The 23,779-nt window shown below is 50.8% G+C and overlaps 2 protein-coding genes across 3 annotated transcripts in view; both read left to right on the forward strand.

The window, feature by feature from the left end:
- Positions 1-23,779, forward strand: part of LOC121711568 — a 313,646-nt gene that overhangs the window by 276,234 nt on the left and 13,633 nt on the right. The gene's annotated exons all lie outside the window — the stretch shown is intronic.
- The window catches only part of LOC121711566 (N-lysine methyltransferase SMYD2-like), a 34,064-nt gene that overhangs the window by 6,459 nt on the left and 3,826 nt on the right, over positions 1-23,779 (forward strand). Inside the window, exons 3-9 of one of the 2 annotated variants that reach the window (XM_042095269.1) lie at positions 1,441-1,551; positions 1,843-1,909; positions 8,436-8,560; positions 15,488-15,555; positions 17,277-17,379; positions 18,213-18,323; positions 18,876-18,999. In XM_042095269.1, the coding sequence (XP_041951203.1) occupies positions 1,441-1,551; positions 1,843-1,909; positions 8,436-8,560; positions 15,488-15,555; positions 17,277-17,379; positions 18,213-18,323; positions 18,876-18,999 (709 nt within the window). The remainder of the gene's footprint in view (positions 1-1,440; positions 1,552-1,842; positions 1,910-8,435; positions 8,561-15,487; positions 15,556-17,276; positions 17,380-18,212; positions 18,324-18,875; positions 19,000-23,779) is intronic. The other variant, XM_042095270.1, reaches the window with a different exon arrangement.

Genomic DNA, 23,779 nt, shown 5'->3' on the forward strand with positions numbered 1-23,779 from the left:
ATCAGTGGGAGCCCTGTGCTTGTTTCCCTGCAACAAGAAGGTTCCATCTGGGGGTGATGGAAGACAGTGACTTTACGGCTATCTCGGGATATTCTGCTTTGGTTTTCATCCAAAAACCCGCCAGAGAGGTTTCCTCATAGCCTACACACTCTTAAGACCACCCTCATTTGCAATTTCGATCAACTGCTCTTCCTCCTGCGCTGACATGTTAGGACTATTCGGGATATTGACAAATGGGTTGCGGACCCACTCATTGGTTTGCCGTGGATCTTTGGAGGATGGGAAGTAACGCTCAAACTCATTTGAGAGCGCAACAAGGTGATCGTCCACCAGCTGCGAGAGAAAGTCTCAGTCTCTCCCAAAACCCCCACTACTGTTTGGAACATATCAAATACATCCCGATCCACTCGTCGTACCCACAAATCAAGCTTGGCTTTAAATGCAGCGACTTTATCTGCCAGTTTAAAGACAGTCCTCATTCTCCCCTGCAGTGACAGGTTGAGGTCATTTAAGCAACCCGAATATGTCACACAGGAAAGCGAGTTTTGACACCCAGCCCTCATCACTAAAATATGCAGCTAACGGTAACTTTTTTTCTGTAAGAAATCTCTGCAGCGGCTCTCGCAACTCAAACACTCTGGCCAGTGACCTGCAACCAACCAACTTGGATAGCGTACCACGGTGACCCATTCACCCTCTCTAACAACTGTGCCTCAATATCCTCTGACATATCATCAATTCGCCTATGGACAGTGCTTGCAGAAAGCGGTACCTGAGCTATTTTTTTAGCTGCAGCCTCCCCAAGGAGTTCATTGCACATGCCTTTACCAGCAGGCAGAATGAACTCTTCCCCAATAGTAAAGGGCTTCTTAGATTTAGCAATCCGAAAAAACATTTTTTTTTAGCGCAGCCACGTTCACCGATGTGGTTGTTTTACGCACTAGTTTTTTGTCCTTCTTGCTCGCGTTTCTTACGCTCAAAGAACTCAAGGGGTTTGTCTTTAAGTGTAGGATGCTTGGATTCTAGATGTCGAATTCGCTTTGATGGTTTCATTGCTTCGTTTGACAACTTATCGCCAAATACCACACATAAAGGACTTGGTGCATGTGAGTGACCGGTCTCTGCGAAACCATATTTTAAATATGACTCGTCATATTTCGGATTGAATGACCCCTTCTTTTTCTTTGAGGTATCTGGCTCACCATCGTCAGTGGGTATTATTGCGAATGTGACATTATTGCGAATTAAATTGAGTTTATTTAGTTTGCATGCATTTTTGTTAAACTCTTGTCGTAGGCTACGGCCCGGTTAGGAATGTCCCGCTTTTACTGCTTTATCACTTTAACACTTTACCGCTTTGCAACATTTCAAAGATTTAAAGCTTCACTAAGCATCAGCATAAGCTGGAGCGCCGTCTGTCTGTGTGTGTGTGTGTTTCAGAAGGCAGACTGGAAGCTGCATAAGCTGGAGTGCTCGTCCATGTGTGCTTACGGAGATAACTGGTGTCCCTCAGAGACGGTGCGCCTCGTTGCCAGAATCCTCGTCAGCATGGTGAGGGGATACCCAGAGACACACTCATACACACACACACACACACACACACACACACTCACATACAGAGACATACACACACACACACACACACACACACACACACACACACACTCACATACAGAGACATACATACACACACACACTCACACAGAGAGAGAGAGAAAGAGAGATAGTTTGTGAGAGTGTCTGTGTGTGTCTGTGTGTAAGAGAGAGAGATAGAGAGAGAGAGAGAGAGAGTGAGTGTGTGTGTGTATTTTAATATATTAGTGTTTTTTGTTGTGTTTGCAGAAATCAAACAAGGATGGTGAAAGAGGAGCATCAGAGAAGCTTTTACTCATGAGCGATTTGGAAGCCCGTATGTGTTTCAACACACACACGCACACACACATGCACACACAAACACACACTACTGTACACTAGAGGGTGACAATTTTTCGGGACTCCCGCGGGTCACGGTATTCCCGCGGGAGTCAACTTCACTGTTGGTAACGTGATAGGGACGGGACGGGCAGAAATGAATGGGAGTGGGCGGGAGGGGAACGGAGCCGGAGATTAAATAACAACATGCGGTGAGTGACCCAAAGATTGCAGGGCATTTCTAGAAAAGAGAACCACTTACAACTCACAATACGTTTGTTGATTGGCTACTGCTAGCCGCAGAGTAGTCTATCAGAGCCATACAAAGCAGCTGCCCTGTTCACAAGCCAATCAATCAGCGTCAGCGACTACACCGAAAACTGAAGGTGTTTTCAACGTGAGCTAATCGCTAACGTTATCTGAGATGCTAGTTTTTGTAACGGCAGGAATAAACACACATGGTAACAAAATCAATCTAAACATGTGTAGCTTTGCTCAACACATTAACACTATGATACAGTGTAATTGTCAAGTTGTATGGCTCACTGTGTTCAAAGTCGATCTCACAGTCGATCTTAGACAACATAGGGAACGAAACGGGAGTGGAATGGGATTCGGGAGCCTTTCTCTCGGGATTTTGCAGGACAGGACTTTTTGGGGGGGGGGGGGGCAGTCACGTGAGTATTTGTGTGGGCTCGGGATGGGATGGGAGTGAAAATTGATTCCCGTGTCACCCTCTACTGTACACACACATGCATATGTAACCTGCGTTGTGTTGAACCTGCGCGGTTCAGCTCTGCACAGGTCCGGACTCTAACCCGCGAACAGCAGCTCCTCAGATCGGGAGGCGAGCGCGCTAACAATTGAGCCAATAGCCCAGGCTACTAGCACGCATGCCAGCAGCACTCTTGAGGCATCGGAGGGTGAGGTTTACCTTCCACAAGCACAGCTAAGCTAGCTGGCATCAGTTACACACACACACACACACACACACACACACACACACACACACACACACACACTCTCAAACACACACACACACACACACACACACACCCACACACACACTCTCAAACACACATACACACACACACACACACACACACACACACAGGGGTGAGCAGGGTGTTAGCTGTGGGGGTGAGCATGGTGTTAGCTTAAATCTCTGTGTGGGGTGTTAGCTGTGGGGTGAGCAGGATGTTAGCTGTGGGGGGGGGGGGCAGAATGTTAGTTGTGGGGGTGAGTAGGATGTTAGTTGTGGGGGTGAGCAGGGTGTTAGTTGTGGGGGTGAGCAGGGTGTTAGTTGTGGGGGTGAGTAGGGTGTTAGTTGTGGGGGTGAGCATGGTGTTAGCTGTGGGGTGAGCAGGATGTTAGCTGTGGGGGGGGGGGCAGAATGTTAGTTGTGGGGGTGAGTAGGATGTTAGTTGTGGGGGTGAGCATGGTGTTAGTTGTGGGGGGGGGGGGGACAGAATGTTAGTTGTGGGGGTGAGCATGGTGTTAGTTGTGGGGGTGAGCATGGTGTTAGTTGTGGGGGTGAGCAGGGTGTTAGTTGTGGGGGTGAGCATGGTGTTAGTTGTGGGGGTGAGTAGGGTGTTAGTTGTGGGGGGGGGGCAGAATGTTAGTTGTGGGGGTGAGCAGGGTGTTAGTTGTGGGGGTGAGCAGGGTGTTAGTTGTGGGGGTGAGTAGGATGTTAGTTGTGGGGGTGAGCAGGGTGTTAGTTGTGGGGGTGAGTAGGATGTTAGTTGTGGGGGGGGGGGACAGAATGTTAGTTGTGGGGGTGAGCATGGTGTTAGTTGTGGGGGGGGGGGACAGAATGTTAGTTGTGGGGGTGAGCATGGTGTTAGTTGTGGGGGTGAGCAGGGTGTTAGTTGTGGGGGTGAGCATGGTGTTAGTTGTGGGGGTGAGTAGGGTGTTAGTTGTGGGGGTGAGCATGGTGTTAGTTGTGGGGGTGAGTAGGGTGTTAGTTGTGGGGGGGGGGCAGAATGTTAGTTGTGGGGGTGAGCAGGGTGTTAGTTGTGGGGGTGAGCAGGGTGTTAGTTGTGGGGGTGAGTAGGGTGTTAGTTGTGGGGGTGAGCAGGGTGTTAGTTGTGGGGGTGAGTAGGATGTTAGTTGTGGGGGTGAGTAGGGTGTTAGTTGTGGGGGTGAGTAGGGTGTTAGTTGTGGGGGGGGGGGACAGAATGTTAGTTGTGGGGGTGAGCATGGTGTTAGTTGTGGGGGTGAGCATGGTGTTAGTTGTGGGGGTGAGTAGGGTGTTAGTTGTGGGGGGGGGGCAGAATGTTAGTTGTGGGGGTGAGCAGGGTGTTAGTTGTGGGGGTGAGCATGGTGTTAGTTGTGGGGGTGAGCAGGGTGTTAGTTGTGGGGGTGAGTAGGGTGTTAGTTGTGGGGGTGAGCATGGTGTTAGTTGTGGGGGTGAGTAGGGTGTTAGTTGTGGGGGGGGGGGCAGAATGTTAGTTGTGGGGGTGAGCAGGGTGTTAGTTGTGGGGGTGAGTAGGGTGTTAGTTGTGGGGGTGAGCATGGTGTTAGTTGTGGGGGTGAGTAGGATGTTAGTTGTGGGGGTGAGTAGGATGTTAGTTGTGGGGGTGAGCATGGTGTTAGTTGTGGGGGGGGGCATGGTGTTAGTTGTGGGGGTGAGCATGGTGTTAGTTGTGGGGGGGGGCATGGTGTTAGTTGTGGGGGGGGGGCAGAATGTTAGTTGTGGGGGTGAGTAGGGTGTTAGTTGTGGGGGTGAGCATGGTGTTAGTTGTGGGGGTGAGTAGGATGTTAGTTGTGGGGGTGAGTAGGGTGTTAGTTGTGGGGGTGAGTAGGGTGTTAGTTGTGGGGGGGGGCAGAATGTTAGCTGTGGGGGAGAGTAGGGTGTTAGTTGTGGGGGGGGGGGACAGAATGTTAGTTGTGGGGGTGAGCATGGTGTTAGTTGTGGGGGTGAGCATGGTGTTAGTTGTGGGGGTGAGTAGGGTGTTAGTTGTGGGGGGGGGGGCAGAATGTTAGTTGTGGGGGTGAGCAGGGTGTTAGTTGTGGGGGTGAGCATGGTGTTAGTTGTGGGGGTGAGTAGGGTGTTAGTTGTGGGGGTGAGCATGGTGTTAGTTGTGGGGGTGAGTAGGGTGTTAGTTGTGGGGGGGGGGGGGCAGAATGTTAGTTGTGGGGGTGAGCAGGGTGTTAGTTGTGGGGGTGAGTAGGGTGTTAGTTGTGGGGGTGAGCATGGTGTTAGTTGTGGGGGTGAGTAGGATGTTAGTTGTGGGGGTGAGTAGGATGTTAGTTGTGGGGGGGGGCATGGTGTTAGTTGTGGGGGTGAGCATGGTGTTAGTTGTGGGGGGGGGCATGGTGTTAGTTGTGGGGGGGGGGCAGAATGTTAGTTGTGGGGGGGGGGGGGCAGAATGTTAGCTGTGGGGGTGAGTGTAGCACTGAGGAGGATTATGGGATAGTTGGCAGAGTTGGGATGCTGTCGTCTTGGCGCCATGTGACTTGTGTATTGTAGTGACAGGATGTTACAGAGGGGGTGGCAAAACAGCCGCCCTGCTACTGGGAGTGCCTGAACACACACACACACACACTCATACATCCAGCAGGAACACACACACACACACATCCAACAGAAACACACATACACACACACACACACACACACACACACACTCACACACATCAAGCAGAAACAAACACACACACACACTCATACATACAGCAGAAACACACACACACACGCACACACACATCCAGCAGAAACACACACACACACACACACACACACACACACACACACACATCCAGCAGAAACACACACACACACACACATCCAGCAGAAACGCACGCACACACACACACACACACACACACACAAATTGATTTCAACAGGAACATTAATACACTTATAGAAGAAACCAGAGGTGGGACCAAGTCACTGTTTGGCAAGTCACAAGTAAGTCCCAAGTCTTAGCAGTCAAGTCCAAGTCAAGTCCCAAGTAAATACAGAGAAGGGCAAGTCGAGTCCAAGTCCAAGTCACATCAAAGCCAAGTCGAGTCCAAGTCCAAGTCCCAATCTTTTTCAAGTCCTGAACAAGTCATCAGGTACTCTTCACTTAATAATGCCATTATTAGACTATCGATCATAATTTTAGCACTTCCATCTAATCCACAGTATTTTTTGTTTATAAATACAGATTAAAATATGTTCAATGTTTCTGTCTTGTAATCTTTTACGACATATGCATGCGCATACCTGTGTAATCTGTAAACGGATAGCTACATAACACTCAGCACAGCTGCAAATATATATATTGTTTTTCCAAATTGCGGAGCCCACTGTAAGGATGAGTAATAATTTGACTGATGGCATTTCACTGCACTAGGCCACAGATTTGCCTGCAAACAATTTATTAGGCTGTCTGGCAGTGGCGACTCATAAGGGAAGCCAAGGTCAACACTTTTATATTATTTAAAAGATAATAATGACAGTAATTTTGTTTTAAAGTATTCATTTCTTAAGAAATACTACACATTTGATGCTGTTTATCTCATTTGTAAATGGTGCACTGTCACTTTAAGCCCATTGTGTCACACGTTCTCATAATGATCCTTTTTTTACCAGCTCCGTTCAAATATAGCCTATGGCTAGTCCACAAACTCAAACATTGTTTGTGCCACATGTATAGCACAATATTAACAACGATAAGCATGATATTAAGTTGGCACAAACAGCTTTCATTCCCTTGGAAAGAGAAGCATGTATGACATGATGCTTGCTTGACATTTTCTGTTTGCAATTAAAAGTGAATTATGAGCCTGGTAGCCAGTAGCCACCTAGCTACAGTAGCTGAGTGAAATGTATTTCAATCGGCATATCATGTGCTTCATGTAAATAAATTATTGAATACTTCAAGACTATTAAGACCAGTTCCATTACACAAGGCAAAGACAACTCTTCATAATATTCTTGTCCACTTTCCAAATCACAGTGAGTGCAGCTATGTCATAGTGACCTGGATCTCATAGTTTATAACAGTACAGTAGGCTAGTGAGAACCGGATAATTCACAATCTCCTCTAATCTCGTATTTGTTGCCTTGACGATTTCCTTTTATATGTTTCTTATATTTAAAAGAAGATATCAATCATCATCAACAATGACAAGCCAGCTGGAACCTACTCATTTTCTCTCCCTCTCCTGCGTGCTTGGATGCGTTCTCAATTAAATGCAGTAGGCTAGCATAAGTTCAAGTTGGATCTTAATGGAGAGGACTCGAAAAGTATCAACTTTATGTAACATGCTGTTGGTGCTTTTTGACATTAAACGTTCTCTAACAAGAGTGCAAATCAGTTTGCAGTAAAGCTACTAGTGATTGGCTAAATGTTGGTCCTTCCTCTGTCTCTTGGTGCCCTACACACAGTGCGTAACGCGTGTGGGGGTAGCGGCAGTACTGTACAGTGCTCTGGCCGCTTGTCTCCGCTATTTTTTTTTCTTTTTTTTTTCGTCTGTGGGGTGACTGGTCCACGATCAGGAAATTTAGTTTTTGATTCGAGACATGTCAAGTCATCACAAGTCAAAGAGGCAAAGTCCGAGTCAAGTCTCAAGTGAATAGTATTCAAGTCCAAGTCGAGTCGCAAGTCATGCCGAATTTTATCAAGTCAAGTCTGAAGTCATTAAAATCATGACTCGAGTCTGACTCGAGTCCAAGTCATGTGACTCGAGTCCACATGTCTGGAAGAAACACACTCATACACAATACCAGCGGAAATACACACACACATCAGACATACACAATGTAAGTGTGAGTGTCAGATCAACTGGGTTCAATGGGTATGTATGATTTTGTGTGTGTGTGTGTGTGTGTGTATGGGATGGGGGGGGGGGTACATTGTCTTATAGATTTTGCGATTAGCCCGTGTTGGTGTGTGTGTGTGTTCCCCCTTTGTCCCTCCCTGTGTGTGTGTGTTCCCCCTTTGTCCCTCCCTGTGTGTGTGTGTTCCCCCTCTGTCCCTCCCTGTGTGTGTGTGTGTGTTCCCCCTCTGTCCCTCCCTGTGTGTGTGTGTGTGTGTGTGTGTGTGTTCCCCCTCTGTCCCTCCCTGGGTCCAGTTGAGCCATCAGTCAGCCGCCCGGGAATCAGGAGATCATGACACCAGTGAAAGTGTGTGTGTGTGTGTAACTAAATGAAAGGTATTGCGACAGATTTGACAGCCGCACTGGGACAGTCTACTGCTTGTGTGTCTGTGTGTGTGTGTGTGTGTGTGTGTGTGTGTGTGTGTGAGTGCTGTCAGAGTGTCCAATGGACCCTATTTATACCCTGTTTCAGTGCTGCCAGCATCTCTGACCTTTAGCTGTCTGATGCTCTCACTACCCACACATGCACACACACACACACACACACTCACACACACACTGCAGGAGTCCGGCTCACAGCTGCTGAGGACTCAATGCTATCTGGCCCACATACGACTCTGATTTGGCCCACATATGGCTCTGATCTGGCCCACATATGGCTCTGCTCTGGCCCACATATGGCTCTGATGTGTCTCTGTCTCTGTGTGTGTCAGATCTGGATGAGATGGACAATGAGAGGCGTGAGGTGAATGAGATGGACATATCTGCCCTCCACCACTTCTACTCAAAACACCTGGACTTCCCTGACCACAGCCAGCTGCTGCGCATCTTTTCCCAGGTACACCACACACACACACACACACACACACACGCACATCCCACATGCACACACACACACGCACATCCCACACACACACACGCACGCACATCCCACATGCACACACACACACGCACACACACACACACACACACACACACACACGCACATCCCCCACACACACACATCCCACACATTCCACACACACGCACATCCCACACGCACACACACACACACACACACACGCACATCCCCCCCACACATACACGCACATCCCACACACACACGTACATCCCACACACACGCACGCACACACACACACATACACACACACACACACACATCCAGCACACACACACACACACACACACACACACATAAATCACACACACACACCCCACACACACGCACACACACACACACACGCACATCCCCCCCACACATACAAGCACATCCCACACACACACGTACATCCCACACACACGCACGCACACACACACACATACACACACACACACACATCCAGCACACACACACACACACACACACACACACACATAAATCACACACACACACCCCACACACACGCACACACACACACACACATAAATCACACACACCGTTACATCACTCATGGGACACACACACACAACTGGGACACACAATCACACAAGACACACACATGATACATATATATATAAGACACACAACAGACCAACAGGACACACACACACCTGGGACACACACACGCAAGACGCACTCATGGATAGTATAGGAGAAGATAGATAGGATAGTGTATAGGATAGGATAGGATAGAGGATACAGTGGGTCCCCGTTAAGTTTGGACGGGTTCCTTCATGAATCACGCACCCCATTTTCTCAGCAGAAATGGCACAAACTGCAGTTGACACAAACAACCACAAGGTGTCACTTGGGTGCCACTACTATTTTTGATGCGACTGACTTACTGCTTCCATGATGCAGCGGGGGCACGGGAACTTAAATTGATCACGGTAGTTTAAGCTTACACTTGACAAAACATTCTAATATGAAAATGTAGATGCAATTGTTGTAAAATGGTGCAGCTCCTTTAAGAAAGCACCGTGTGCAGGGATGGAGAGAGAGAAAGCGAGAGGGGATATGTGTTAGAACTTAGATGCGTGTGGAAAAAGTAGCTGTGCTGTTGAGACTGGAGCGAGTCATATTCAAAATAATGCAAAAAAAAACAATTATCCTCATTCATTGCAACCAAAGCATGCCTGCTTGCCGACGTTCAAACGAAAAATATATCAAAGCACCTTTTGCGTTTGAATGTAGCACGAAAAAATGTTTAAACAGCTGGACAAATGATTTAGCTAATTGATTATATAACCTGTACACCAGCAATTGTTGAACATTTACCTGTACAAGTACATTGACAGTAGCCCAGCCTAACAGCATGTTGTAGGCCTACTGTAGAAATTTCAATTGCAACCGCAACATGCCTTCTTGTCAACGTTCAAACGACAACGAAAAAGATAATAAAACAACAAGAGGGTTGAGTCTGAATGACACTGAGTTTTTAGACACTGAGTTTTTGTAGTTAAGAAATATTTTCGTATAAAAAAATGGTCATTCTTCAATCTCCTTCACTGACGCCTATGGAAAAGGCTTAACGTCCCAAAACAACGATCAATGATCATCAAATTTCTCTCTCACATTGCTCCTCATAACCATCTATAAAAAAGTGTTTTTTCTTTTCTTTTTGAGCACATCCGAATCTCAGGACATAACGCACTGGACCTTATAATAGGCTCGAGATATAATTCCAAAGGGGGCAGATAGGGGCCACTGCACTTAAAACTTAAAAAGATGAAGCTTTCCGAACTTTGAAATTGCGATCAGTGACTGGCATCGGGTGAACGAAGCTTTTCGAAGTTGAACAGGCTATTAAAAACTATTTGCGCACCTCCATGTCACAGGAGAGACTGGGCTCTCCCTTCTATGAAAAAGACGTTAGGCTACCTGCAAACTGGCCTATGATTTCATTGCTGAGTTTGCGGCAAAGCAAGAAAATGTTTTTTTTCCTGAGTCAGGATATGGCGAGTCAGTGTCATTTATTTGTCCAATGTTAGCCTATAGATACAGACCAGTACATCTTATCCATAGTTTGAATGTCGTGTGTGTTTCTGCTCATTGACAAATACCGTTCAGCACAATGATTCATGCCCAATTAATTCCCCCTGTTAAAGTGTTCACCTTTGTTACACTGTTTGGTTTCGTGATGTAGCCTATGATAAACACCATATGGCCAAATATGTGACTCAGCTAATGTTATAGGCTATGCAATTGAATTTCCCCTCTTAAAGGCAAGCTGGTGTAGCTTATTAGACTAGGCTACTATTAAAATACACCGACGGTAGCCTTGGCTATATGTAAAGTAAGCTATCGCATGATTTCATGCACGTAAGTGAAAAGGGCCTTGCATCTGTCAAGTTCGCACAGGGCCTCGCATCCCCTTGTGACGGCCCTGCAGCTCCTCCTAAGACAGCGAGGAAAAAGTTAAAATACGCGATAAACCCGGGAAAAGTTGACAGGTTTGTTTCGGTCCCAGTGATTATTTGTGAAATTGTGCAAACGACAGCCTTTTCAAGGCATTTCAAGGAAGGAGTCGTAGCATGCAAGCTCCCAAATTGACCCAGTAGCCTAAGGCATCAATAAATTGTTGGGACTGGGGAGGGTCATGCGTTTTTTCTCAATCACTTTGGAGGGTCATAGAAAAAATTCTTGCTGGCGAGGGAGGGTCACGTCTTTTTTGACTAACGCTCCCAAAACTCCTCCGGTAGCCCCTTAATTAAATAAATAACGAACAGTCCCTAATTGATTAATAGCCTAGGCCTACACCAGCAATTGTTGAACATTGACCTGTACAGGACATTGACAGTAGCCCAGCCTAACAAGCAAATGTTGCAAAATACATCAAAAGACGCAATTAATCAGAAATAAATAATGTAATCTGCATCGCTTTATTTAACAAACTGCAAGCAACAAGAGCATTGAGTTCGCTGTAAGGCCAAACCCAAGAGCAAAGCCTATCTGTTAAGGCAGTCGATAGGCTATATAACGAGCTGTGTGCCTGGAAAGACGATAGATGACGGCTCTGGTCATCCCATACCCTCCCCCCACTTCCTGTAGCCTACCATTATGAAGGCCTGTAGCCTAAAACGACTCGTTGCCGTTTTGTGACATTAAGCTTTTTCACGTTAAGCCCCCCTCCCCCATCCCCTGAAACTGCGAGTTTCGGTCGGTGTGAGCGAGCGGACTTTCAGTTGACAGTCTAAGCTCTAAGCTCATCTAAGCTGTGCGAACGTCAGAGGGCGGTCTACGCTGATTCATCATTAGTGAGACACGAGGACAGCTGCATGCAATTCCTGTCAGAATAACAATAGAGGCTGTTGCTGAAGCGTCAGCGTAAGCGGCAGCCCTCGTTTCAGCCGTCCTCGTTTAAGACGTACGCGGTCAAGAAAAGCAAGTTTACCTGTGCAAGTTCACCGAGCACAGGCGCCGACAAAGACAAAAATGTGCCGTTCCACCATATCTGTTATCAGCGGCCATTGCAGAAAACGGCATCATGCCAAAAGGGGCAGAAATCGCCTTAACCTCCAGGAACTTAAACGGTCCTCACCGACAGAAACCTCCTTCTCCATGGGCTTGTGGAACTGTCAATCCGCAGTCAACAAAACCGACTTCATAGCTGCCTATGCCAACCACCTTTCATTGGAACTCCTTGCTCTCACTGAGACTTGGATCAAACCAGAGAACACTGCCACCCCGGCTGCACTCTCCACTAACCTTACACTATCCCACACCCCTCGCCTATCTGGACGAGGAGGCGGGACGGGCCTGCTGATCTCCAACAAATGGAAATTCACCCCGCTACTGCCTTCAAACAAATATGTCTCATTCGAATTCCATGCCATCACAGATCGCCCCAGCAAAACTCTACGTGCTGGTCATCTACCGCCCTCCAGGCCAACTAGGTGACTTTATGGACGAACTTGACACTCTGCTGTCCTCCATCCCTGAGCATGACTGTCCGCTTCTTGTTCTCGGTGAACATCCACTTGATGCTCCAGGCTCAGCGGACTTTTTGGCCCTGATCCACTCCTTTGACCTCAAACTGGTTCAAAGCCCACCGACTCACAAAGCTGGCAAAGAGCTTGACTTGATCTTCACTCGGAACTGCAGCACAGACACCCTCATGGTGACGCCTCTCCATCTTTCTGACCACTTCTTCATCCAGTTCAACGTCAGCCTGACAGAACAGCCTCCGGCTCCTCAGCCGATGGTCACGTTCCGCCGCAACATCCGGAACCTGTCTCCAACGCACTTCTCCTCTGTAGTTGCCTCCGGTCTACCTCCACTCAACACCTTCTCCTCTCTGGAGGTTAATGACGCCACACACTCGCTCTGCTCCACACTGACCTCGTGTCTAGACGAGCTGTGCCCTCTTATCACAAGGCCAGCTCGATCCAAACACTCTCATCCATGGCTAAATGATACCCTCCGATCGCAGCGCACCAAACTCGGAGCCGCGGAGAGGAAATGGCACAAATCCAAACTAACTGATGACCTCAAAAACTACCAGACACTCCTGACCTCCTTCTCAGCCAGCATCACTGCTGCTAAGACTGCTTTCTACAATGACAAAATCAACAGCGCTACAGACACTCGAAAACTTTTCTCAACCTTCAAATCGCTACTCAACCCTCAGCTGCCTCCTCCTCCATCCAGCCTTACTGCAGATACCCTTGCCTCATTTTTTACAAACAAAGTGGCGGCAATCAGCAGTCAATTCAGCCTGCGCAGTGAGACCACTTCAGATGATTCAGAACGCGGCGGCGCGCCTGGTCTACAACCAACCCAAAAGGGCACATGTTACCCCGCTGCTCATCCAGCTACACTGGCTACCTATGGCGGCCCGCATCAAATTCAAGGCTCTAACGCTTGCCTACAAAGTAGTCTCCGGTTCTGCTCCCACCTACTTGAATGCCCTCATACCTCATACAGACATACGCTACCTCCAGACCGCTGCGCTCCTCAGACGAACGACGTCTAGCTCTACCACCGGTACGCTCAAGCCAATCCAAACTTTTCTCATCTGTTGTTCCTCGTTGGTGGAACACACTGCCAGCTCCTACAAGGGCAGAGACATCCTTCTCCATTTTCAGAAAACTCCTGAAGACCCAGCTCTTTAGAGAACATCTCCTCTCATAGCAACACTTACAACAAGTCTTACTGATCCTAGCACTCACCAGCCGTCTCAAACTGACAAGTAACTGTTAAAAACAGCACTCACTGATGCACTTATTCTTACTGTACTCTAATGTTTTTAAATTGTCCTCTAATGTTTTTAAATTGTCCTAAAATGGTTGAGAACTGCTCTAAAACTTAAACTGTTTACTATGTTGTTAGTCGCTTTGGCTAAAAAGCGTCAGCCAAATGTAATGTAATGTAATGTAATGTAATGAAAGGATAGGATAGTCTATAGGATATGATAGGATAGTTTATAGGATAGGATAGTCTATAGGATAAGATATAGGATAGAATATTTCCAATAGATAGTCTATAGGATAGGATAGTCTATAGGTTAGGATAGTCTATAGGATATGATAGTCTATAGGATAGGATAGTCTATAGGATAGAATATTTCCAATAGATAGTCTATTGGATAGGATAGTCTATAGGATAGAATAGTCTATAGGTTAGGATAGGATAGTCTATAGGTTAGGATAGTCTATAGGATAGTCTATAGGATAGTCTTTAGGATAGGATAGGATAGTCTCCCCGAGCGCCGATGTTGTAGCAGGCAGCTCACTGCGCCGGGATTAGTGTGTGCTTCACCTCACTGTGTGTTCACTGTGTGCTGAGTGTGTTTCGCTAATGGAATAAATGCAGAGACCAAATTTCCCTCAAAAGAATATATACTTACTTACACTTATTATCCCCTAGGGGCAATTTGGTTCACAGCCAGTAGACAGCACAATACATTCAGTCAACATAAAATCAGGGTTGTGCACAATTCGAATTGCAATTCTGCTTCCTGTTTGCTACCTCAATTGAAATGCAGGTGAAATTCAAGAATTGAATTGGAATTTAAGAGCCAGTTTCAATTCAATTCTGGAATTTTGCACAGGCCTGCATAAAATATGAGATATTCAATAAATGACAATATAATACATGTGCACACTGTAAAATCACATACCCTTGTGGAAGAACATAGGCGTGCGTGTGTCCTATTGCCTGCCAGGTGCCCAGAGACAAAGTCCATCATGAGACACACACAACAGACCAACATGAACACACACACACACACCTGGGACACACACACACACACACACGAGAGACACACACTTGAGACACACACATGAGACACACACAACAGACCAATACACACACCTGGGACACACACACACACAAGAGACACACACGAGACACTTACGAGGGAAGGATATAGAGAGTGTGTGTCTCGTGTGTATCGAACGTCTGTGTCTCCTGCCAGTCTCATGTGTGTGTCTCATATTTGTGTCTCGTATGTGTGTGTGTGTCCTAGGACACACACACACACACACACAGGAGACATACTCATCAGAGCAGACCAACAGGAATCACACTGCAGCCATGTGTGTGAACTTACTACTAATGTACTGCAGCGTGTGTGTGTGTGTGTGTGTGTGTGTGTGTGTGTGTGTGTGTGTGTGTGTGTGTGTGTGTGAGAGCTTCTGATTCCCTGCACCTGCTGCCCATAACAAATACCCTACAAGGAGCACTCTCCATCTTCTCTCTCCTCTCTCTCCCTCTCTCTCCTCTCTCTCTGTCTCTCGCTCTCTCTCTCTTTCTGTGTGTGTGTGTGTGTGTGTGTGTGACTGTGTGACTGTGACTGACAGACTGTTTTTTCTCAACCCCCAGGTAAACTGTAATGGATTCACCATTGAGGATGAGCAACTGTCTCACCTGGGATCAGCAGTATACCCAGAGTAAGTACACACACACACACACACACACAGAGAGATTGAGAGAGAGCGCAAGAAAGCAAGAGAGAGAGAGAGCAAGAAAGAGAGCAAGAAAGAGAGAGAAAGAGAAAGAGCAAGAGAGAGAGAGAGCAAGAGAGAGAGAGAGTGAGAGAGAGAGAGAGCAAGAGAGAGAGAGAGCGCAAGAGAGAGAGAGAGAGCAAGAGAGAGAGAGAGAGAGCAAGAGAGAGAGAGAGAGCAAGAGAGAGAGAGAGAGCAAGAGAGAGAGAGAGCGCAAGAAAACAAGAGAGAGCGAGCAAGAAAGAGAGAGAGAGAGAGAGCCTGTCATCATTCCTCTCTTCTTTTCCTCTTGCTTTTTCTACCTCCCACCCCTGTGTGTGTGTGTGTGCGCAATATACAGTATGTCTGTGTCTCAGGGCCAGATGTACGTACATTTGCGAACATAGCGTTATCAGCGTCATGGACAAACCGCTGATTGCGAACACTGTCAGACCCAAGTTTCCGTCGTATTTATCAAACTTTCAATCCATAGTGTAAACTGTGCCTTTCTCCACCCATAAACGCAATTTACGAATGTCCACAACTGAATGGCAGAGCCTACATACAGTACAAGCGCAGTTGAATGAAGTTAACTGATGACAACATTAAAAAGAATCAAACGTTTAGCGATCATGAAATAATACCATACATGATAAGATGTCAACAAGCAGGGAGATAATGAAGATCATTTCATTAGAGGTGCTCTTTACTCTTCCCCTCCCATCTTCTTACGCTAAACTCCCACATTCCCCTGGATCCTCCCATGAATGCATATGCATGACATGACAATCGCAATCTGCCACTTTCAGCTCCCGCGACAGGCAGTTTGCGCTTTTACATCATTGTGGCCTGTTTGTACATACCTCGCAATGATTTTACGCGTGTGTGATATATGTGGTCTGTGAGGAAGTGGTGTGTGTGTGTGTGTGTGTGTGTGTGTGTGTGTGTTAATCTCTCTCCACTTTCTCCTCCTCTTACCCTCTTTATCAAATTCACACACACACACACACAAACACATGCACACACACACACACACACACACACACACGCACACACACACACACACACACACACACACACACACACACACACACAGTGAAGAAAGTGACCACATGTTCTTTCTTCTTTTGGCATCCAGGTCTTTCTATGTCTACCAGTTTCCACTGCAAGGGTGTGGTCACTGAGCCTATACTTGGTCACACACACACACACACACATGGTCAGGATACTTGGTCAGGATTAGCCTCTGCTTTGTATCTCTGACACACACACACACACACCTGCACACACACACACACACATGGTCAGGATACTTGGTCAGAATGAGCCTCTGCTTTGTATCTCTGACAGAGATGAGACCGAGATGAGACACTCTCCCATTTATAATCTCTCTTTAGGGTTAGATAGAATGCCATCCTGCTTTGGCTTCTCCAATGTTCCTTTTCTTTCTCTATATATGAATCTTCCTTCTCTCTCTCTTCCTCCCTATCTCTCTCCCTCTCTCTAAATCCTTCTCTCTCTCCCTCTCTCCCTCTCTCTAAATCCTTCTCTCTCTCCCTCTCTCTAAATCCTTCTCTCTCTCTCTCTCTCCCTCTCTCTAAATCCTTCTCTCTCTCCCTCTCTCTCTTTCTGTTGTGCACCTGCTCTTCCACTCCTTTCCTCACTCATATCATATCTCCACCCTCCAGTGTGGCGCTGATGAACCACAGCTGTTGTCCGAATGTGATTGTGACCTATAAGGGCCCGCTGGCCGAGATACGCGCCGTGCAGGACATGAAGCCTGGAGACGAGGTGGGTGTGTGTGTGTGTGTGTATGTGTGTGTGTTTGAGTTTGATGGAGTGTCTGTGTGTGCGTGTGGGGGGATTTGTGTGTGTGTGTGTGTGCACTTATCCCCTCACTGCTCCCCGAGCGCCGCTGTTGTAGCAGGCAGCTCACTGTGCCGGGATTAGTGTGTGCTTCACCTCACTGTGTGTTCACTGTGTGCTGTTTGTGTTTCACTAATTCACCGATTGGGTTAAATGCAGAGACCAAATTTCCCTCACGGGATCAAAAAAGTATATATACTTATACTTATACATTAAGTCTGGACACGAGTTAAGTGTGTGTGTGTGTGTGTGTGTGTGTGAGTGTGTTTTATATATAGAGAGAGGGTGTGTGTGTTTGTGTTTGATATATATAGAGAGAGTGTGTGTGTGATATAGAGAGAGAGTGTGTGTGTGTTTGATATAGAGAGAGTGTGTGTGTGTGGGTGTGTGTGTTTGCGTTTTAACCAATGTGTGTATGTGTTGTTTTGTGTGGTGTGAGTGTGTTTTAACCAATGTGTGTATGTGTTGTGTTGTGTGAGTGTGTGTTTGTGTGTGTCTGTGTGTGTGTGTTTTAACCAATGTGTGTTGTGTGGTGTGAGTGTGTGTTTGTGTGTGTGGGAGTGTGTGTGTGCGTGTGTGTATGTGCGTGTGTGTTTTAATCAATGTGTCTATGTGTTGTGTGGTGTGAGTGTGTTTGTGTGTTTACTTATGTGTGACATGACCTGCAGCTTTGTTAAATTAATTCAGCAAAAAATCATCTTTCTGCAATTGTGTGTGTGTGTGTGTGTGTGTGTGTGTGTGTGCGGGTGTGTGTGCAGATTCTGACGAGCTACATTGACCTCCTGTACCCAACTGATGACAGAAATGAGCGACTCAGAGATGCCTACTTCTTCACCTGCAACTGCAAAGAGTGCTCCTCCAGGGCCAAGGTGGGTGTGTGTGTGTGATTGTGTGTGTGTGTGTGTGTGTGTGTGCGTGTGTGTGTGTCCACTCTTTGGCTATGATGTGTGTGTTTTGTACCATTTATTCAATTAACCATCAACAAAACATTAGTGTGAGTTCATGAGTCCGTGTCAGTGATGCGTGTCAGTGTTAATGAGTCTGTCAGTGTTCATGAGTCCGTGTCAGTGATGTGTGTCAGTGTTAATGAGTTTGTCAGTGATGCGTGTCAGTGTTCATGAGTCCGTGTCAGTGATGTGTGTCAGTATTAATGAGTCTGTCAGTGTTCATGAGTCCGTGTCAGTGTTCATGAGTCCGTGTCAGTGATGCGTGTCAGTGTCCATGAGTCTGTGTCAGTGATGCGTGTCAGTGATGTGTGTCATTGGTGATGAGTCTGTGTCAGTGATGTGTGTCAGTGATGTGTGTCAGTGGTGATGAGTCTGTGTCAGTGATGTGTGTCAGTGATGTGTGTCAGTGGTGATGAGTCTGTGTCAGTGATGTGTGTCAGTGATGTGTGTCAGTGATGTGTGTTGTTCCTCCAGCAGGACGAGCAGAAGCTGCGTCTGAGGAAGCTGAGTGAAGCCCCGCCCCCAGAGCAAGTGAGGGACACGCTACGCTACGCCCGCAACATCATGCAGGAGTTCCGCAAGGCCAAGCACCAGAGCGATATCCTTACACTGTGTGTGTGTGTGTGTGTGTGTGTGTGTGTTAGAGCTTCTTCAGATGAATGAGATGAGTTTGATGCATATGGACAATTGTACATGTGTGTGTGTATGTGTTTGTGTGTGTGTGTGTACAGGGATGCAGTGAAGGCTAAACATATCTAAACACCGTTTACACACCTCCTGAAATTCGGAAATAGTGTTAACGCTCTAAAATTAACCTCTAAATTGCATTTATCTAAATTGCAATTCTAAATTGATGTAATTTTACAATTGTCTATAGTTTCATATTGCTGAACGTGGCCTGCGCAACACAGTTAATCCCTATTGCGAATGAACTTAGATTAATGTATTGCGCTGCATTATGGTGTCAGTAACCAATCGTCTTGTGGCAGTCAGCAGGAAGCATGAAAGATTAGTCACACCACATGTCATGTAAACTAATTGTGGATAATGCTACATGACTTCACATCCCAGACATAAAAAAGCCCTAAAGAGAAATGACTGGGAGGTTCAGGTGGGTCCAAGGGGAGGGCGGAGGGACTAGAGAGAGAGAGGAAGCGGAGAAGACCCCTCAAACCAAAGGCCCCCGCTTCATCGGCTTTCTCAGGCCAGGGGAAAAGGCGGGCAAAGGAGGGCAGGTGTGCAGGGAGGTGCAGGGGAGGTGGGGTGCAGGGGAGGTGGGGTGCAGGGGAGGTGGGGTGCAGGGGAGGTGCAGGGGAGGTGGGGAGGTGGGGTGCAGGGGAGGTGCAGGGGAGGTGGGGTGCAGTAGAGGTGGGGAGGTGGGGTGCAGGGGAGGTGCGGGGAGGTGGGGTGCAGTGGAGGTGGGGAGGTGGGGTGCAGGGGAGGTGGGGTGCAGGGGAGGTGCAGGGGAGGGGAGGTGCAGGGGAGGTGGGGAGGTGGGGTGCAGGGGAGGTGGGGAGGTGGTGTGCAGGGATCCTTGGCACGGCACAGGACTGGGAAATGAGAGTTGACCTGGGTAGGCAACTCAGGTTCCCGGAAGAAATTGCCAGCACCAGCCTCCGACCAGATATTGTGCTCTGGTCTCCTGCAACAAAGCAGGTGGCTTTGATAGAGTTAACGGTACCCTGGGAGGAGAGGATTGAGGAGGCACATCAGCGCAAGTTGGGGAAGTACCAGCCGCTCATCGCAGAGAGCCAACCGAGGGGCTGGAGAGCCTGGAACCTACCAGTGGAGGTGGGGTGCAGTGGAGGTGGGGTGCAGTGGAGGTGGGGTGCGGTGGAGTGCAGGGGAGGTGGGGTGCAGGGGAGGTGGGGTGGAGGTGCAGGGGAGGTGGGGTGCAGTGGAGGTGGGGTGCAGTGGAGGTGGGGAGGTGGGGTGCAGGGGAGGTGGGGTGCAGGGGAGGTGCAGGTGGGGTGCAGGGGAGGTGCAGGTGGGGTGCAGTGGAGGTGGGGTGCAGGGGTGCAGGGGAGGTGGGGTGCAGGGTAGGTGGGGTGCAGTGGAGGTGGGGTGCAGTGGAGGTGGGGAGGTGGGGTGCAGGGGAGGTGGGGTGCAGTGGAGGTGGGGTGGAGGTGCAGGGGAGGTGGGGTGCAGGGGAGGTGCAGGGGAGGTGGGGTGCAGTGGAGGTGGGGAGGTGGGGTGCAGGGGAGGTGCAGTGGAGGTGGGGTGCAGGGGAGGTGGGGTGCAGGGGAGGGGAGGTGGGGTGCAGGGGAGGTGGGGTGCAGGGGAGGTGGGGTGCAGGGGAGGTGGGGTGCAGGGGAGGTGCAGGTGGGGTGCAGGGGAGGTGCAGGTGGGGTGCAGTGGAGGTGGGGTGCAGGGGTGCAGGGGAGGTGGGGTGCAGGGTAGGTGGGGTGCAGTGGAGGTGGGGTGCAGTGGAGGTGGGGAGGTGGGGTGCAGGGGAGGTGGGGTGCAGTGGAGGTGGGGTGGAGGTGCAGGGGAGGTGGGGTGCAGGGGAGGTGCAGGGGAGGTGGGGTGCAGTGGAGGTGGGGAGGTGGGGTGCAGGGGAGGTGCAGTGGAGGTGGGGTGCAGGGGAGGTGGGGTGCAGGGGAGGTGGGGTGCAGGGGAGGTGGGGAGGTGGGGTGCAGGGGAGGTGGGGAGGTGGTGTGCAGGGATCCTTGGCACGGCACAGGACTGGGAAATGAGAGTTGACCTGGGTAGGCAACTCAGGTTCCCGGAAGAAATTGCCAGCACCAGCCTCCGACCAGATATTGTGCTCTGGTCTCCTGCAACAAAGCAGGTGGCTTTGATAGAGTTAACGGTACCCTGGGAGGAGAGGATTGAGGAGGCACATCAGCGCAAGTTGGGGAAGTACCAGCCGCTCATCGCAGAGAGCCAACCGAGGGGCTGGAGAGCCTGGAACCTACCAGTGGAGGTGGGGTGCAGTGGAGGTGGGGTGCAGGGGAGGTGGGGTGCAGTGGAGGTGGGGTGCGGTGGAGTGCAGGGGAGGTGGGGTGCAGGGGAGGTGGGGTGGAGGTGCAGGGGAGGTGGGGTGCAGTGGAGGTGGGGTGCAGTGGAGGTGGGGAGGTGGGGTGCAGGGGAGGTGGGGTGCAGGGGAGGTGCAGGTGGGGTGCAGGGGAGGTGCAGGTGGGGTGCAGTGGAGGTGGGGTGCAGGGGTGCAGGGGAGGTGGGGTGCAGGGTAGGTGGGGTGCAGTGGAGGTGGGGAGGTGGGGTGCAGGGGAGGTGGGGTGCAGTGGAGGTGGGGTGGAGGTGCAGGGGAGGTGGGGTGCAGTGGAGGTGGGGAGGTGGGGTGCAGGGGAGGTGCAGTGGAGGTGGGGTGCAGGGGAGGTGCAGGGGAGGTGGGGTGCAGTGGAGGTGGGGAGGTGGGGTGCAGGGGAGGTGGGGTGCAGTGGAGGTGGGGTGGAGGTGCAGGGGAGGTGGGGTGCAGGGGAGGTGCAGGGGAGGTGGGGTGCAGTGGAGGTGGGGAGGTGGGGTGCAGGGGAGGTGCAGTGGAGGTGGGGTGCAGGGGAGGTGGGGTGCAGGGGAGGTGCAGGGGAGGGGAGGTGCAGGGGAGGTGGGGGGCAGTGGAGGTGGGGTGCAGTGGAGGTGGGGTGCAGGGGAGGTGCAGGGGAGGTGGGGTGCAGGGGAGGGGAGGTGCAGGGGAGGTGGGGTGCAGGGGAGGGGAGGTGCAGGGGAGGTGGGGTGCAGGGGAGGTGCAGGGGAGGTGGGGTGCAGTGGAGGTGGGGAGGTGGGGTGCAGGGGAGGTGGGGTGGAGGTGGGGTGCAGGGGAGGTGGGGTGCAGGGGAGGTGCAGGGGAGGGGAGGTGCAGGGGAGGTGGGGGGCAGTGGAGGTGGGGTGCAGTGGAGGTGGGGTGCAGGGGAGGTGCAGGGGAGGTGGGGTGCAGGGGAGGGGAGGTGCAGGGGAGGTGGGGTGCAGGGGAGGGGAGGTGCAGGGGAGGTGGGGTGCAGGGGAGGTGCAGGGGAGGTGGGGTGCAGTGGAGGTGGGGAGGTGGGGTGCAGGGGAGGTGGGGTGCAGTGGAGGTGGGGTGGAGGTGCAGGGGAGGTGGGGTGCAGGGGAGGTGCAGGGGAGGTGGGGTGCAGTGGAGGTGGGGAGGTGGGGTGCAGGGGAGGTGCAGTGGAGGTGGGGTGCAGGGGAGGTGGGGTGCAGGGGAGGTGCAGGGGAGGGGAGGTGCAGGGGAGGTGGGGGGCAGTGGAGGTGGGGTGCAGTGGAGGTGGGGTGCAGGGGAGGTGCAGGGGAGGTGGGGTGCAGGGGAGGGGAGGTGCAGGGGAGGTGCAGGGGAGGTGGGGTGCAGGGGAGGTGCAGGGGATTCCCAGGACAGTCCCTCTGGAGAGCACTAGGGAGTCTTGGGGTTAGAGGTGCAACCCGCAAGAGCCTAGTGAACAGCATTTCAAAGCAGGCAGAGCGCTCATCCAGGTGGCTGTGGCTGAAGCGGAGTGAACGTTGGAAAGCCAGGCGGGCAGAGAGGAAGGGAGTAGAGTTGCACGGGGTTCAGGGGAGGTGGGGTGCAGGGGAGGTGGGGAGGTGGGGTGCAGGGGAGGTGGGGTGCAGGGGAGGTGGGGTGCAGGGGAGGTGGGGTGCAGTGGAGGTGCAGGGGAGGTGGGGTGCAGGGGAGGTGGGGTGCAGGGGAGGTGCAGGGGAGGTGGGGTGCAGGGGAGGTGGGGTGCAGGGGAGGTGCAGGGGAGGTGCAGGGGAGGTGGGGTGCAGGGGAGGTGCAGGGGAGGTGGGGTGCAGGGGAGGTGCAGGGGAGGTGGGGTGCAGGGGAGGTGCAGGGGAGGTGGGGTGCAGTGGAGGTGCAGGGGAGGTGGGGTGCAGGGGAGGTGCAGGGGAGGTGGGGAGCAGGGGAGGTGGGGTGCAGGGGAGGTGGGGTGGTGGGGAGGTGGGGTGCAGGGGAGGTGGGGAGGTGGGGTGCAGGGGAGGTGGGGAGGTGGGGTGCAGGGGAGGTGGGGTGCAGGGGAGGTGCAGGGGAGGTGGGGAGGTGGGGTGCAGGGGAGGTGCAGGGGAAGTGGGGAGGTGGGGTGCAGGGGAGGTGGGGTGCAGTGGAGGAAAAGCCAGGCGGGCAGAGAGGAAGGGAGTAGAGTTGCACGGGAGGCCCCAGAGCAGCAGAGGGAGCAGTTCCAGGACGCTGGTTCTGCTGTCAAGCCCCACTGAGGTGTCGTGGGCTTGTTGACGAAACATCAGTGAAGTGGGGTGCCCACTTGAAAACCCGATGATGTTGACAGGTCCATGCCGTGCAGCTCTGCCCTTAATGGAAGACGTCTGATGGGAGCGACTTCAATGCCACACAGAGGGAGGGACACACACCACACAGAGGGAGGGACACACACCACACAGAGGGACACACACCACACAGAGGGACACACACCACA

Source organism: Alosa sapidissima, chromosome 6, assembly GCF_018492685.1.
Source record: "Alosa sapidissima isolate fAloSap1 chromosome 6, fAloSap1.pri, whole genome shotgun sequence".
NCBI classification, from domain to species: domain Eukaryota; kingdom Metazoa; phylum Chordata; class Actinopteri; order Clupeiformes; family Clupeidae; genus Alosa; species Alosa sapidissima.